Source organism: Miniopterus schreibersii (assembly GCF_964146895.1).
Source record: "Miniopterus schreibersii genome assembly, chromosome: 1".
In the NCBI taxonomy this organism is placed as follows: Eukaryota; Metazoa; Chordata; class Mammalia; order Chiroptera; family Miniopteridae; genus Miniopterus; species Miniopterus schreibersii.
In genome coordinates this window covers 20,431,744-20,444,001 of record NC_138101.1, presented here as the reverse complement: position 1 = coordinate 20,444,001, position 12,258 = coordinate 20,431,744, and the positions used below count along the sequence as shown (strand labels likewise).

Below are 12,258 nucleotides of genomic sequence, written 5' to 3'. Positions count from 1 at the left end.
TATTTGATTGGAAAATGTGGGAAGAATAAAGCAGCAAGCTTGACCTGCCTGTTCCCCCGGGGACTGAGCTGTCCATGGAGAGTGTGGGTTATGCACTCTCTTCCAGGCTCCATGCCTCATGGCACAGACCCTCTGAACACCCCTCAGTGTGTGGGTGGAAGAATGTCTGATTCTGGTGTTTAGTATTAGGAAGCACAAAAGCATTCTCCTTTGTTGCCTTTATCAGTAAAAAAAGGATCATTTTGATCTTCTATCTATAAGCTCGCTCGTATTTTTTCTCAGTTTAGCATTTGGGAGGTTCTGGAAAGGTGCCATTTATGAAGTCAATGTCCATCCTCAACAACTTGTCATGGTCATGGTCAACTACGATTAATAACACTGGTTTAACACCATGCCAGGCTACCAGTTTACTCACTTTCCATGCACTATAGCATTTAGTCTAATTATAACAAATGTTGAAGAAGCTACACACTGTAACTGGGGTTTTGCTGCTTTCGAAGTCGGCCACCATTCATCCCTGCACTCCCATGAAGGCAGGCGCCTCTCCTCACATCAAGAGAGAGGGCTGTTTCACTTCCCCTGGAATCTAGGCTTGCCTTATGACCTGCACAGACAGAACGCAGCAAAGTGACATTGCAGGCCTTCCAAGCCCAGGCCAGAAGAGGCTCAGCAGCTGCCATTTCCCTTTTCTGGGAAGTCAATCCTCTATAATGAATCATGGGCTAGACTCCTGAAGGATGAGAGAAAAACTGGAGAGAGCAAACCCTCAGAGAGGAGGACTGAGGAGCCGGACACATGAGTGAAACCTTCCGCTGCTCAGCAACACCCAGGCGTGGATGAATGCAGTCAAGTGAGGACTCCGGCCAACGCCTTGTGGAACGGCCACAACCGGCCCGGATTCCCAGACATTCAATTGTGAGAGATGCTACATCGTTGTTTTAAGTCACTAAGCTTTGGGGTGGATTGATATCCAGCAGAAACAACTGAAACAGACATAAATTCAAACTTGCTAATGCCCTTTGAAATGGCAAGTAATGTCATTGCCATGGTATAACAAATATTGTAAAAGATCTGTTGATGATTTAGTACACCATAAAGTCATGATCTATTTGTATACAGCATACCTATATGGTCCTAGTCATGCTTTCTTTTATTTTTTTTAGTTTTTAAAATTTATCTTTATTTTTGAAAATATCACTGATGTCCCCTTTTTCCCCATTGACCCCTTCCACCCTGTACCATCAAGCTTTCTTTTAAATGTCATTCTGAATGAGACACCTTCAAAGGACAAATGATAATATCACCTCAAGACATCACTCCACACTTATTCAATGGGATAAAAGCTCTTCATTGAATAATCATCTTTCTACTGCCTGCAGAAATCTCATCCCCCCACACTTTGCCTCATATTTGATTACCGTGTAGGAGGTTCTACACCCTGGCTCTCTATTCATTCCTCCAAGGAGCCCTTCCAACCCCTCACTGAGCCCCCAAGGTGGCTTGCTCCTCCTTGGTGTCTTTTTAATGCTCTGCTCCTATTTTAGCACGGTGCTCCTCACATATATCACCTTGCTTATGTAAATCCCACAAGAGCAGAGCCCTGCCTGTTTTCCAAGCACCAGAACAGCGCTCCCTATGGAGGAGGTGCTTTGTGCAGCTTTACTGGTAGAACAAGTGAATGAGTGACTGTCTCTGCTTCCCCTAGGCTATATATTGTGTCGTGGTTTTGAGTATCCATTACCAATTCCATTCATTCTCTCTTGCGATACAGGGGCTGGAATTCTGAAGTTCCCAATCGTACTTTTTCCCAGGGTCCCAGTGCAATTCCAGTTCTGCCAGAGGATGTAGCTGCATGAGATCTGGAGGAAAGGGAGCAGGGGCAGCTCCTAGGCCACCAGTTGTGCTGGGAGTCCTGCGGTTTTAGCAGATGTGCATATCTGTAGAAGCTGGCCAGCTACCCAGTACCAACTGTGATACCAGCAGTGGCTGCTGCAGCTTCCTGCCCTCTAGGTGATGGCTTTGGCAATTCACCTAAATACCTAGTGATGCCAGTTCACTCCTCAGACTCTTACAATGATTTTTCAGAGCACCTAGTGCCCTGAAGTATCTGGAGTGGTTTCTGTTTTTCTATTGAGTTCTAGCTGATAGGCCTCTACAGGCCACATTCCTTGAGGGCAGGAAAAGCCTCATTCACCTTTGCATATCCACACCTGCACAGTGTCTGCCTCACAGTGGAAACTAATAATAAAGATAATAAGAACAATAGGAAATGTTTGTGTAATGTTTACTATGTGCCCAACACTTTTCTAAGTGCTTTACATCTATTAGCTTGTTTAACCAACTCAATAACCCTGCAAGACAGGTGCTACTACTGCCCTCTTTTATAGATTAAGAAACTGAGAACAGAGGAGTTAAGCAGCTTGCTCAAGAAATCACAGCATTAAATGGTGGACTGAGGAGTCAAATCCAGGCAGTCTGGCTCTCAGGTCTGTACCTGCAGCTAATATTCTCTTCCTGCTTGGAAAATGCTTGCTGAGAGATTTGAAAATATAACCTACAATGTTAGGATGTATGTAGTAAATGAGTTCTGTTTTCATTTATCGTAAAATAGTTCAGGATATTCTCTTTTAAGACTCTTACCTTTTAAAGACGCACCTGGGGCATGAAAACGTGTGTGTGTGTGTGTGTGTGTGTGTGTGTGTGTGTGTGTGTGTGTGTGTGTCTGTGAATGTGTATGTATAAGTATGTGAGTATAAGTGTGCGTGTGTGCACGTGTGTGTGTATACACACACACGTGCACACACACATTTGTTTGCTATGTTCAACTGCATTTTTCCTGATTACTCATAAAAATGACAAACAAACCAACCAGGGATACTTGGAAATTACCACGTAGGAAAGGTAGGAGAGCCATGGTGAAGGACACTCAGGTTTCGTGTGACTTTCTTCAGCACGTCTTTCTGCCTCTTGTCTGAGAGCATTTGCTAAAGCAAATGGCCACTGGTTGCAGCCACTGACGGGAAAGCACTTCTCTCTTCACTGTGGCTTCTGCCAGAATGAAGAACAAGCTTTTCCACCAAGACTACAAAGACACGGGGTAGATACTCAGGGAAGATGCAAAGACATGAACAGTAACATAATATACTTAGGAAGTGACTGAGCATATAATTGCTGTTATTGTGGACAAAGTGCACAACCTTAAAAGATGCATAAATCTGGGGGGGGGGGAGCAGGGATGTACAAAAACAGGTGTTAGAGGGTCGTCTTCTCCACTCCAGATGTTTGTTGACACAGAAAGGAAGATCTATGAGTATAGTAGCCCTGGGCAGGGTCATTCCTTACTCCTCAGGGGAGAAGGGTCTTGATCTGATGGATGCGTCTGGGAGGAAAATCTGAGCACAAAGCGCCCAGCCCTTTTGTTCTCTCTTGTAAGTAAACCTGTCATTCTTCTCTGCTCCTGCATGTCTTGAATGTTAAAGGGGTAAACTCTGCCCACTGGCAGGCGGGGCAGGTCTGTGCCCTGTCCATTGCTGATAGTGACTGGGAGGGTCAGTCAGTGCAATTCCAGAAACTCACATGTCTCGTTAAAACCACATTCCCCAATAAAGGTCCACAGCCCTTACCTGCAATTCCAAAATTCCCCAAGTGTTGAAAACAAAAAAATTTCGCCAATTCATCTGGGAGCAAAAGCTGAAGCGACCTGTTACTGGGAACAAAACTGGCCTTAATGGACATAAGCTACCTACAGTCCTTATCACCCCACTTAGAGCTTTGTGTCCCGTACAATAGCCAGTAATTCCACGTGCCTCAATAAATGTAAATGTATCACAATAAAATAACACTAAAAATTCAGATTCTTGGTGACATGAGCCACATTTCAAAAGTTCAACAGGCTTACGTAACCAGTGCTACCATATAGGACAACACAGATGAAGGCCCTCCCAGAACTGCAGAAAATTCTATCGTACAACACTTAGAGCGAAGCCCATGTTTCCTTAGAGACTTCTTATATTTGATTATAGGGTACTGCTCCAGACTTCACGTAATAAGCAGTATTTGCACCACTTCCACCAAATCTAAAAATCTGGAATTCCAAAATCACATCTGGCCCAAAGGATCACAGGTAAGAGTGTGGCTCTGCATCAGTTTTTAATCAGTAATAAAGGCAATATTCTGGTTTTCCTTCTGATTTAGACTTTACCTGTTATGGACTGAATGTCTGTGTCTCCCAAAGTCATAGGTTGATTGTATTTTGGGGTGAGGCCTTTGGGAGGTAATTAGGTTTAGATGAGGTCATGAGGGTAGGGCCCCCATGATGAAATTAGAGTCCTTATAAGAAGAGTAAGAGAAACAAGAGTTTTCTCCCGCCCCCCCCCCCCCCCCATGGGAGACAAGGCCTCCTTCCCTGTGACAATGGGGACAGAGACTAGAGTGATACAGGTACAAACCAAGGGGCACCAAGGATTGCTAGGAGTCACCCAAAGCTAGGAAGAGGCAAGGAAAGATTTTTCACTAGAGCCTTCAGAGGTAGCATGGATCTGCTGACACTTCTAAATTCCAGAGTCTATAAAGTTCTGGACTATAAAGTTCTGTTGTGGTGATTTGTTACTGCAATCCTAGAAAATTAAGATATGTTTTACTACTGAAAAGTGGAGTGCTGCTGTAACAAGTACCTAAAAATGTGGAAACAACTTTGGAACTGCGTAATGGGTAGGGGTTGGAAGAGTTTGAGGTGCATATTATAAAAAGCCAAGATTGTCATAAAAGGCACTTCTGGTGAGGATTCAGGAAGGAGAGAGAAGAGCTGTAGTAGAAGCTTCTTTCTTCTTAGACATTACATAAATAACCACAAACAGAATTTGGATGGTAAAGGCCATTCTAGTAAGGTCTCAGGCAGAAGTGAGGAACCTGTTACTAGATAATTAGAGAAATGGCAGTTGTTACCAAGCAGCAAAAAACTTGGCTGAACTGTATTTTAGTGTTTTGTGGAAGGTAGAACTTGTATGCAACAGGTATTTAATTGAGACTTCTAAGGAAGCACTGAAGGAGTGGTTTGGTTCTTCCTGAATGCTTAAGGGGAAAGATGAATTGAGGAAGGTATTATTAAGCAAAAAGAAACCAGAATTTGAGGATCTGTAAAATTCTCAACCTATCCGTACTGCAAAAAGTGAGAACTCTGGTTCTGAAGAGAACATAGTGTGAACAACTATTTGATTAAAAAAAAAAATTAGTGCGAGTGTGAACCATGGACTACCCCAACAGAAATGTGGCCAGTCTGAACTGAAGGCGATAGGATGAAGTGAAGGAAAGCTGTCAGATTTCTTGTATCACATAGGACTGGACTATAGAGCTACTCAGCTGTGAATGTCCGCTACTGTTCAAGAATGACCTCAAAGGAGATTTGGAGATCATCAAGGCTGCCTCCTTGGTTTCTTAGGGCATGGCCTAGGTTTCAACAGGACAGGTGTCCTCTGCCCACTGCCCTGGGGACAGGGTCCCCTGGAACCTTGGTGGGTGACTCTCCCCCCACAGAGCAATGGAGGTAGAATTGCCACTCAAGTGGGTCCAGGGGTGGGGCATCAAACCAGAGAGGATTATTCTAGATCCTTGAGATCTAATGGAATTTGCCTTCCTAGGTTTTAGACAGCATTGCTAGGCCCCTGCATCCTTCCTTTCTTCCAATTTCTCCTTTTTGAAACGCGAACGTCTCATCCAATGCCTGTATTTGGGAAGCACTTATCTTGTCTGGTTTCACAGGTTCACAGCTGGAGAGAAATTTTGCCTCAGGATAAATCACATCTGGAGTCTCATCCATATCTGATTTCGATGATATTTAGATGAGAGTCTGGCCTTTAGAGTTGATTCTGGAACAAGTCAAGGCTTTTGGGGCTGTTGGAATGGAATGAATATATTTTGTATGTGAGGACAGGAATTTGGGGGGCCAGGGAAAGAATGTTATGAACTAAGTATCTGTATCCCCCAAATTCATATACTGAAGCCCTAATCCCCAATGTAATAGTGTTTGGAGGCCTGATCTTTAGGAGGTAATTAGAAGTAGATGAGGTCATGAGGGTCGGTCCCCCATTCTCAGAAGAAAAGGCAAAAGGAAGAAATACCAGAGCTCCTTCTTTTTCTCTGCCACCTGAGCGCACAAGGAGAAGATGACCATCTGAGAACCAGGAAGGGGACCCTTATCGGCAACAGAATCTGCCAGCACCTTGATCTTGGGCTTCCCAGCTTCCAAAACTGCGAGAAACATCTATTGTTGAAGCCACTCAGTCTATGCTACTTTGCTATAGCAGCCTGAGCTAAAACATTACCTTATTCTGAATCAGTTAAAAATTGAGGCAGGGAAGAGGAATATTATTTATCAGGCCCCCTTGAATTCCAGTAATACGAAGAGAATTGTGTAGGCTCCTCTCCTCTGCAAATTCATGGACAATTCATGCTACACACAGTGGAAAATCCATGAATGGGACAATGCTATTGCCTCCCCCACACTGGTTCTTCTTTCACCAGTAGGGACTGGTCTGATGCAGATAACCTATTGGACAGAACCATGTCCATCAGTATTCAGAACATTCTGAAATTTTCTTAAATGCTGGGTCAGGACAGCCAAGTTCCTTTCCTACTACTCGCTTCTCCTGGCTGTCAAGCTTCGAGAGGAAGGACAGCACTCATCCACTATCTCCAGCTTATTTTCTGGTCCATATGGATGTATGGACCTAGACTGGGGCAAAGAGTACCCAAAGAAATGCTTTGAGTCCCCTGCAGGCTCTACCTTGTTTCATTTTGCTATATGAATTCAGGCAAGTAGCTTAACCTAGTGTAGCCTGTTTTCTCATCTGTAAAATAGAACACTCTCTGGCCCACCATCCTTACAGGGTTTGAGGATGGAAATCAAAATTAAAATATTGAATGAGCTAATATATGGGAAAGTAAGCTTTCTATTCTAAAAATATGTATTATCTTTATTACTGATGGGAAATTCCACACAGCCTTGTGAAGCAATACCTATTAAAACAATCATCTAAGTGGGAGAGACCCTGGCTGGATTCTTAAAAGTACTGGTATGAATTCAACACAAAGCAGATTTTATTTAGAGCATAAATTGGATTTCAACTTGTAAAGGAAAGCATGAGATAATGTTTTTGTCTTAATTTGACAGTGGAAATGCTCTTGAGTATTGGCCAAGAATCTAATATTGGATTGTACCAAAACACACCATTTGCTTCCTGAATTGTATCCATAAAGCTCTCACGGTAAAATGCTGCCTCTGACTGAGCATTTACCAAGATTGCAAGTCTTCACATTCAGGTTCTAGAAAATACCCATCTCTTGTCTTTTCTATTCAACATACCCTCGACTCTGCAATTCAGATACAATTTGAGGTCCTGCTCCTATTGAAACTTCTCAGGTAAGCTTCACAATTCTTATCTTTCAAGATCAATGTGTAGGCTGCTCAGCTCAAACCTTGACCCATAATCAGCAACTCTCTCCTGCTTGCTTTCCTAAGATTAATACATGCTAAAGCTCTTATTTCAAGAAACTAGAGAATCTGAAGAATTATGTGGACAGGCTTAAGAAAAATGACATTAATCTTGAAGATTAATTCAATATTTCGCTGACTCAATTTAAATTATCACTGGTTTTTATCCTATAAATTACAAATTTAACAAAAAAATTAACTATTGATGGTATGAACAATTTTCACTGTATTTTAGAAGCAACTTATTTAAAGAAAAACAGTAATTCAGCTAGTCTTACATCAGCGGATTTAAACACTTCCTGAGATCTTTTTCAGGTTCATGAGAACTGAAAATTTTAAGACTAACCATTTTCTAACACCATTCTCCCAAACACTTTAAAAATGTTTTAGCAATAGTTTTGAAAACAATGAAACTTAAGCTGCAGAATTTCTTAATCCTTAAACAGGCTGCTGCACTATCTCCATGGTTTTCTTTATAGAGATTGAGGTAAAAATCCTGCAAGACATATTTGAGATAAAAGGATTTTTAGAGTGTACTGTAGCTTTCTAAAACCTTCCTTGCTTATTAAATTATGTGCGAGTAGTAAACTGATAAAAGGCCAGTCTGTGCCCTCCCTAAAAAGTACAAAAACTAATTAGCATTCCTTTCTGCTAGTGCTTTTTTGTTTAAAAATATAATTTTTTAGGAAGTTTTTGTTGTTGTTGGTTTGCTCTGCCTGCTTTCAACAAGCAACCGGAGCCTTGGGTTGTCTAGTGATTCTCTGTCCGATGATATCCGTCAGCTTCCTCTTTGGTTTTACTGTCCTGTCAGACCCCAGGCTCCTCAGAGCGCAGGAGAAGTTCCTTTCGGATCCCGCACGTCTATTCCAGTCCCCTAAAAACCCATCTGCTGGCTGAACGTTTGCTGTTCTGGAGAAAGGCAATTCCTGCAGTTTTACCCGGCTGGCGTCAAGCGCGCACTACTTTTTCTTAACTTACTGAGAAAGAAAGTTAATATTCGGGATGAGGGACTCGAAAGCAGCGATGAGCAAGGGATTAACCTCCGGCGCCCTGCGCTGTGATGTGTGAATGTAACCGCTCAACAAGTTTGCGCTCGGCGCCGGCCAGGTGCCCGGACTTCAGCGGTGCAGCCGGGGAGACCGGCCCGGGCCCGCGCGGAGACGCGCTCGCGCCGCGCGCTCTGCCGCGGAACCAGCCCGGCCACCCAGGGGCCCCGGGCCAACCACCCAGGAGTCCCCGGCCGACCACCTAGGAGCCCCCGGCCGACAACCCAGGAGCCCCCGCCGACCCAGGAGTCCCCGGCCGACCACCCAGGGGCCCCGGGCCAACCACCCAGGAGTCCCCGGCCGACCACCTAGGAGCCCCGGCCGGCCCAGAGCCCCCAGCCGGCCCAGAGCCCCCGGCCGACCACCCAGGAGCCCCCGGCCGACAACCCAGGAGCCCCCGCCGACCCAGGAGTCCCCGGCCGACCACCCAGGAGCCCCGGCCGACCCAGGAGCCCCCGGCGCGTTTCTTCTGGACCTTGGCGGGCCTTCAGTCCACAGGGGTCTCCTAGCCCCCCCGCCAAGGTAAAAGAGGTGCCGCCACACCGCCCGCCAGGAGGCGAGTCCTGAATACTTCACCTGGGCCGGCACCAGGGGCAAAGGAGGGCGCCCCTACTCGGGAACCTGCCGCGGAGACCTGCGACTTAGTCTGGGAGAACCGCGGAGACGTTACCGCGGAAAAGAAGGGGGCAGGGGTGGCGGTGCCGGGCTGGGGCTGCCGGAAGCTCCCGCCACGCCTCGGGACGTCCCTTAGCTCGACGCGGAGGGTGCGGAGGGTGCGGAGGGGTGCCCGGGGAGTCGGCGGGCAGAGGTGGTTCAAGCGGGAGTCCCACGTGCTCCGGCAGCCTAGGTTTTAGCTGGAGGTCGGGAGCGCCGGACGCACGGCGCACCCGGCGGTGCCGCGGACGCCGATGCCGCCGCGCGGACCGACCGAAGGACAGACAAACCCGAGCCAGGGACCTACCTTCAGGGTTGGCGCTGATGAAGACCCGGACGCTGCGGCCGGCGGGCACGAGGTGAGCAGGCAGGGCGGCGAGGTTCCCGGAGAAAGCCGCCCGCCGGAGCGCGGAGTCCCGGGCGCAGGGCAGCCTGGTGCCCGCGCCGCCCGGCCACATCGCCCTTGGGAGGCACGGCCGCCGCCGCCGCCTTCTGCTCCTCGGGCTCCTGCCCCGCGGCGCCGCGGAACGGCGAGGTCGGTCCCCGAGGCTCAGAGCCGCGCCGAGCCCCCGGCGCCCAACACCGTGGCGCACGCGGCCGGCCGGCGGGCAGCGGCCATGCGGACCCTCGCGCTTCGGTCGCCGCCGCCTTCGGCCCCTCCGGGCGTCCGCCTCGCCCGCTGCCGGAGTCGGGCGCAGCAGCCGGGGGAGCGGGAGGGCGGCGTGCCGGCGGCTACGTGCTCCGCGCCCCTGGGCGCCGGGAAGAGCCCGCGGCCATCTCCCCGCCCGCGCCCCCGCGGGAGGAGGGGGCTGCGAGGAGGCGGGGCCGCGCGCCGGGGAGCCGAGCAAACTTTCTCTATAAAAGGCGCCCGGGATTTATCGGAAGCTGCCTCCCACGGCTGAAAGGGCGGCGGGGGCTGGGTCCTCGGGCCACCCGGGGGCTTCCTGGGCTTCCCCGGGGGAGAGCCCGAGCGCTCGCGGCTGCGTCCCTGGGAGGTGGGGAAAGAAATCAGCCCGAGGTGACTGCTACCCCGCCGCCTCCCCTGGAGGTCAAAGCAGCGCTGAGCGTTTTCGGGAGGCGCGCGCGCCGGCGTCCGCGCGTCTTCGCCCAAGTGCCGGGAATGCGGCCTCGAAGTTAAACACGGGGGGCCGAGCCCGGGCCCCGAGAGTCTGGAACCGTTCCGCGCGCCTCGGAGGGAGCGTCGCCGCCGCCCCGTCTCTCGCGGCGCAGGTGGCACCGTCCCGCCGCCCCTCTCGCCCCGCACGCGCAGCAAGCGGGGCTTTTTATAGGGAAGCCGCGCGGCTCACGTGCTCTCCGCCGCGCGGTCGCGGAGCCTTCCCCAAAGCGTATCTCGGTCCGGAGCCCTCCCGAGGCCTCCAAGGCTCCGGGGGTCCTTCCTGCTCTGACCCCGGCGCGTCCCGGAGCCTCTCAGCCCCCCGCCGTCTCCTGGGCCCCCAGCGCTTGAGGACGCCGGGGGCGCCGCCCCGCGCAAGGGCCCGCAAAATGCAGGTGGCCACGGACTGGGGCGGGGACGCGAGATGCGAGTCGGCGTGGGGCCGATGGCTCAAGTCCGTGGAAAGCGGGAACTGGCTCTCCCTGACGCTGAACGTGGCCAGCGCGACCTGGGGTCGCGGCGTGGGGTGCACGGGGGGGGGGGGTCTGGCCGTGTCCCGGGGGAAGTGAGATGCAAACGAACCCAGCTATGAAATTGCTATGTCTGGGTCACACTCCACTACTCACTGCACCTATGGAAATGCTGCAAATCCCAGAACAGGGAGGAAAACCTGGGGGGCGGGAGGAGGGAGTATTTGGTCGCTTAATTGGAGCTTGTGCTCCAAACCCCTTGTTTTGAGCTAATTTAGGGCAGGAACTCAACTTTTAGAACCGAAGGGCAGCTTTTCCAAATCCTTGAGATAGGCGAGGGTGGTGGGCGCAGGGCGCAGCAGCTGGGCCCCGCGTTGCGCCGTCTCACCTGGGGCCTCCGGGCGGCGCGCGGCCGCCGCGGGCCTGCATTTCCCCGCGGCCCTGCTGGGGGCAGTGAAGCCCTAGGCACTGCCGTGTGTTTGGTTGCCCCACCCCATCCCCAGCACGCTCCTTCTCGGGTAATCTTTTTGGGAGAATTGGGTCTCTGGGTTTTTAAAGCTGCCTCTCCACTGCTGAGAACCAGAGGGGCAGACAGCAAGCAGTTCCTACTTTGTACTAATAGCATGATGCAGCCATAAAGAAGCCCTGCCCCTCCCGGGGCATTTGTTCAGCTGTTCCATTCAGCACATTATCTCCTTCCCTCTCCAGCCTCAATTCCTCTCAGGTGGGAACTTCCCCAGCAGGAAGGAGGTCTCTGAAGACTCCCCATGTCCCGGCAGGTATGGACTGAGTTCTGGAACAGGCTATGAGGATACAGCATCTATTCCAATATCATCCAGGTGAATATACCGTACATATTCCTGGAGAAAGGAGCCAGGACCACTTTATGCCTGATCTCAGTGCTGTTCATAAGAGACTGATAAGGAGTTGCCAGATTGCCAAGGACTCACCTTCCTCTCTTTCTTTCCAGCCCCCTATTTATTTGGTGGTTTCTCCCTTAAAACTCAGATGAGTATTTGTGTCTTCTGACCTTTGCTTCAGATCTCAAAGTGTTGCACTTTCTTAGGATGACTTTGGGATTTTTGGCAGCCTCCATAACCTAATTAACTGCCCTAGACAGGCCGAAGTTTAGCATCTGCCAGTGTCACTGCAGACCAAGGATGCAGGGAGAGAATTTCACATTGTCTGTGGGGCCATGCTCAAAAGAGGCTCCCTGCACAGCCAGCTTTGCTTCAGGTAGAGCAGGCTGCTGCTGTCTTTGGTTTATCAGGGAGGTTTGTACCTAAGGATACCTGATCACCTCCACACGTACATTCTCCCCCTACCTCCTGCCATCCTGCCTCTTGCTAACATCTGATATCCTAAAGCCAGAGATTCATTCATTAGCATGCAGCTGGCATAGGGAAGAGTCAACCATGGTGCTAACACTTTGTTATGAATTAACTAGATTTATTTCTCACCCTGAGGAACTGTTAGCTATGAGGG

At 49.7% G+C, this 12,258-nt stretch overlaps 1 protein-coding gene across 1 annotated transcript in view; it reads right to left on the bottom strand.

Annotated features, from left to right (window-relative positions):
- NWD2 (NACHT and WD repeat domain containing 2) overlaps positions 1-9,647 on the bottom strand; it is a gene marked incomplete at its 5' end in the record, with an annotated part of 126,330 nt that extends 116,683 nt beyond the window's left edge. Inside the window, one exon of the mRNA XM_081121080.1 lies at positions 9,497-9,647. Within this exon, the coding sequence (XP_080977206.1) occupies positions 9,497-9,647 (151 nt within the window). The remainder of the gene's footprint in view (positions 1-9,496) is intronic.
- Positions 9,648-12,258: the final 2,611 nt, after the last annotated feature.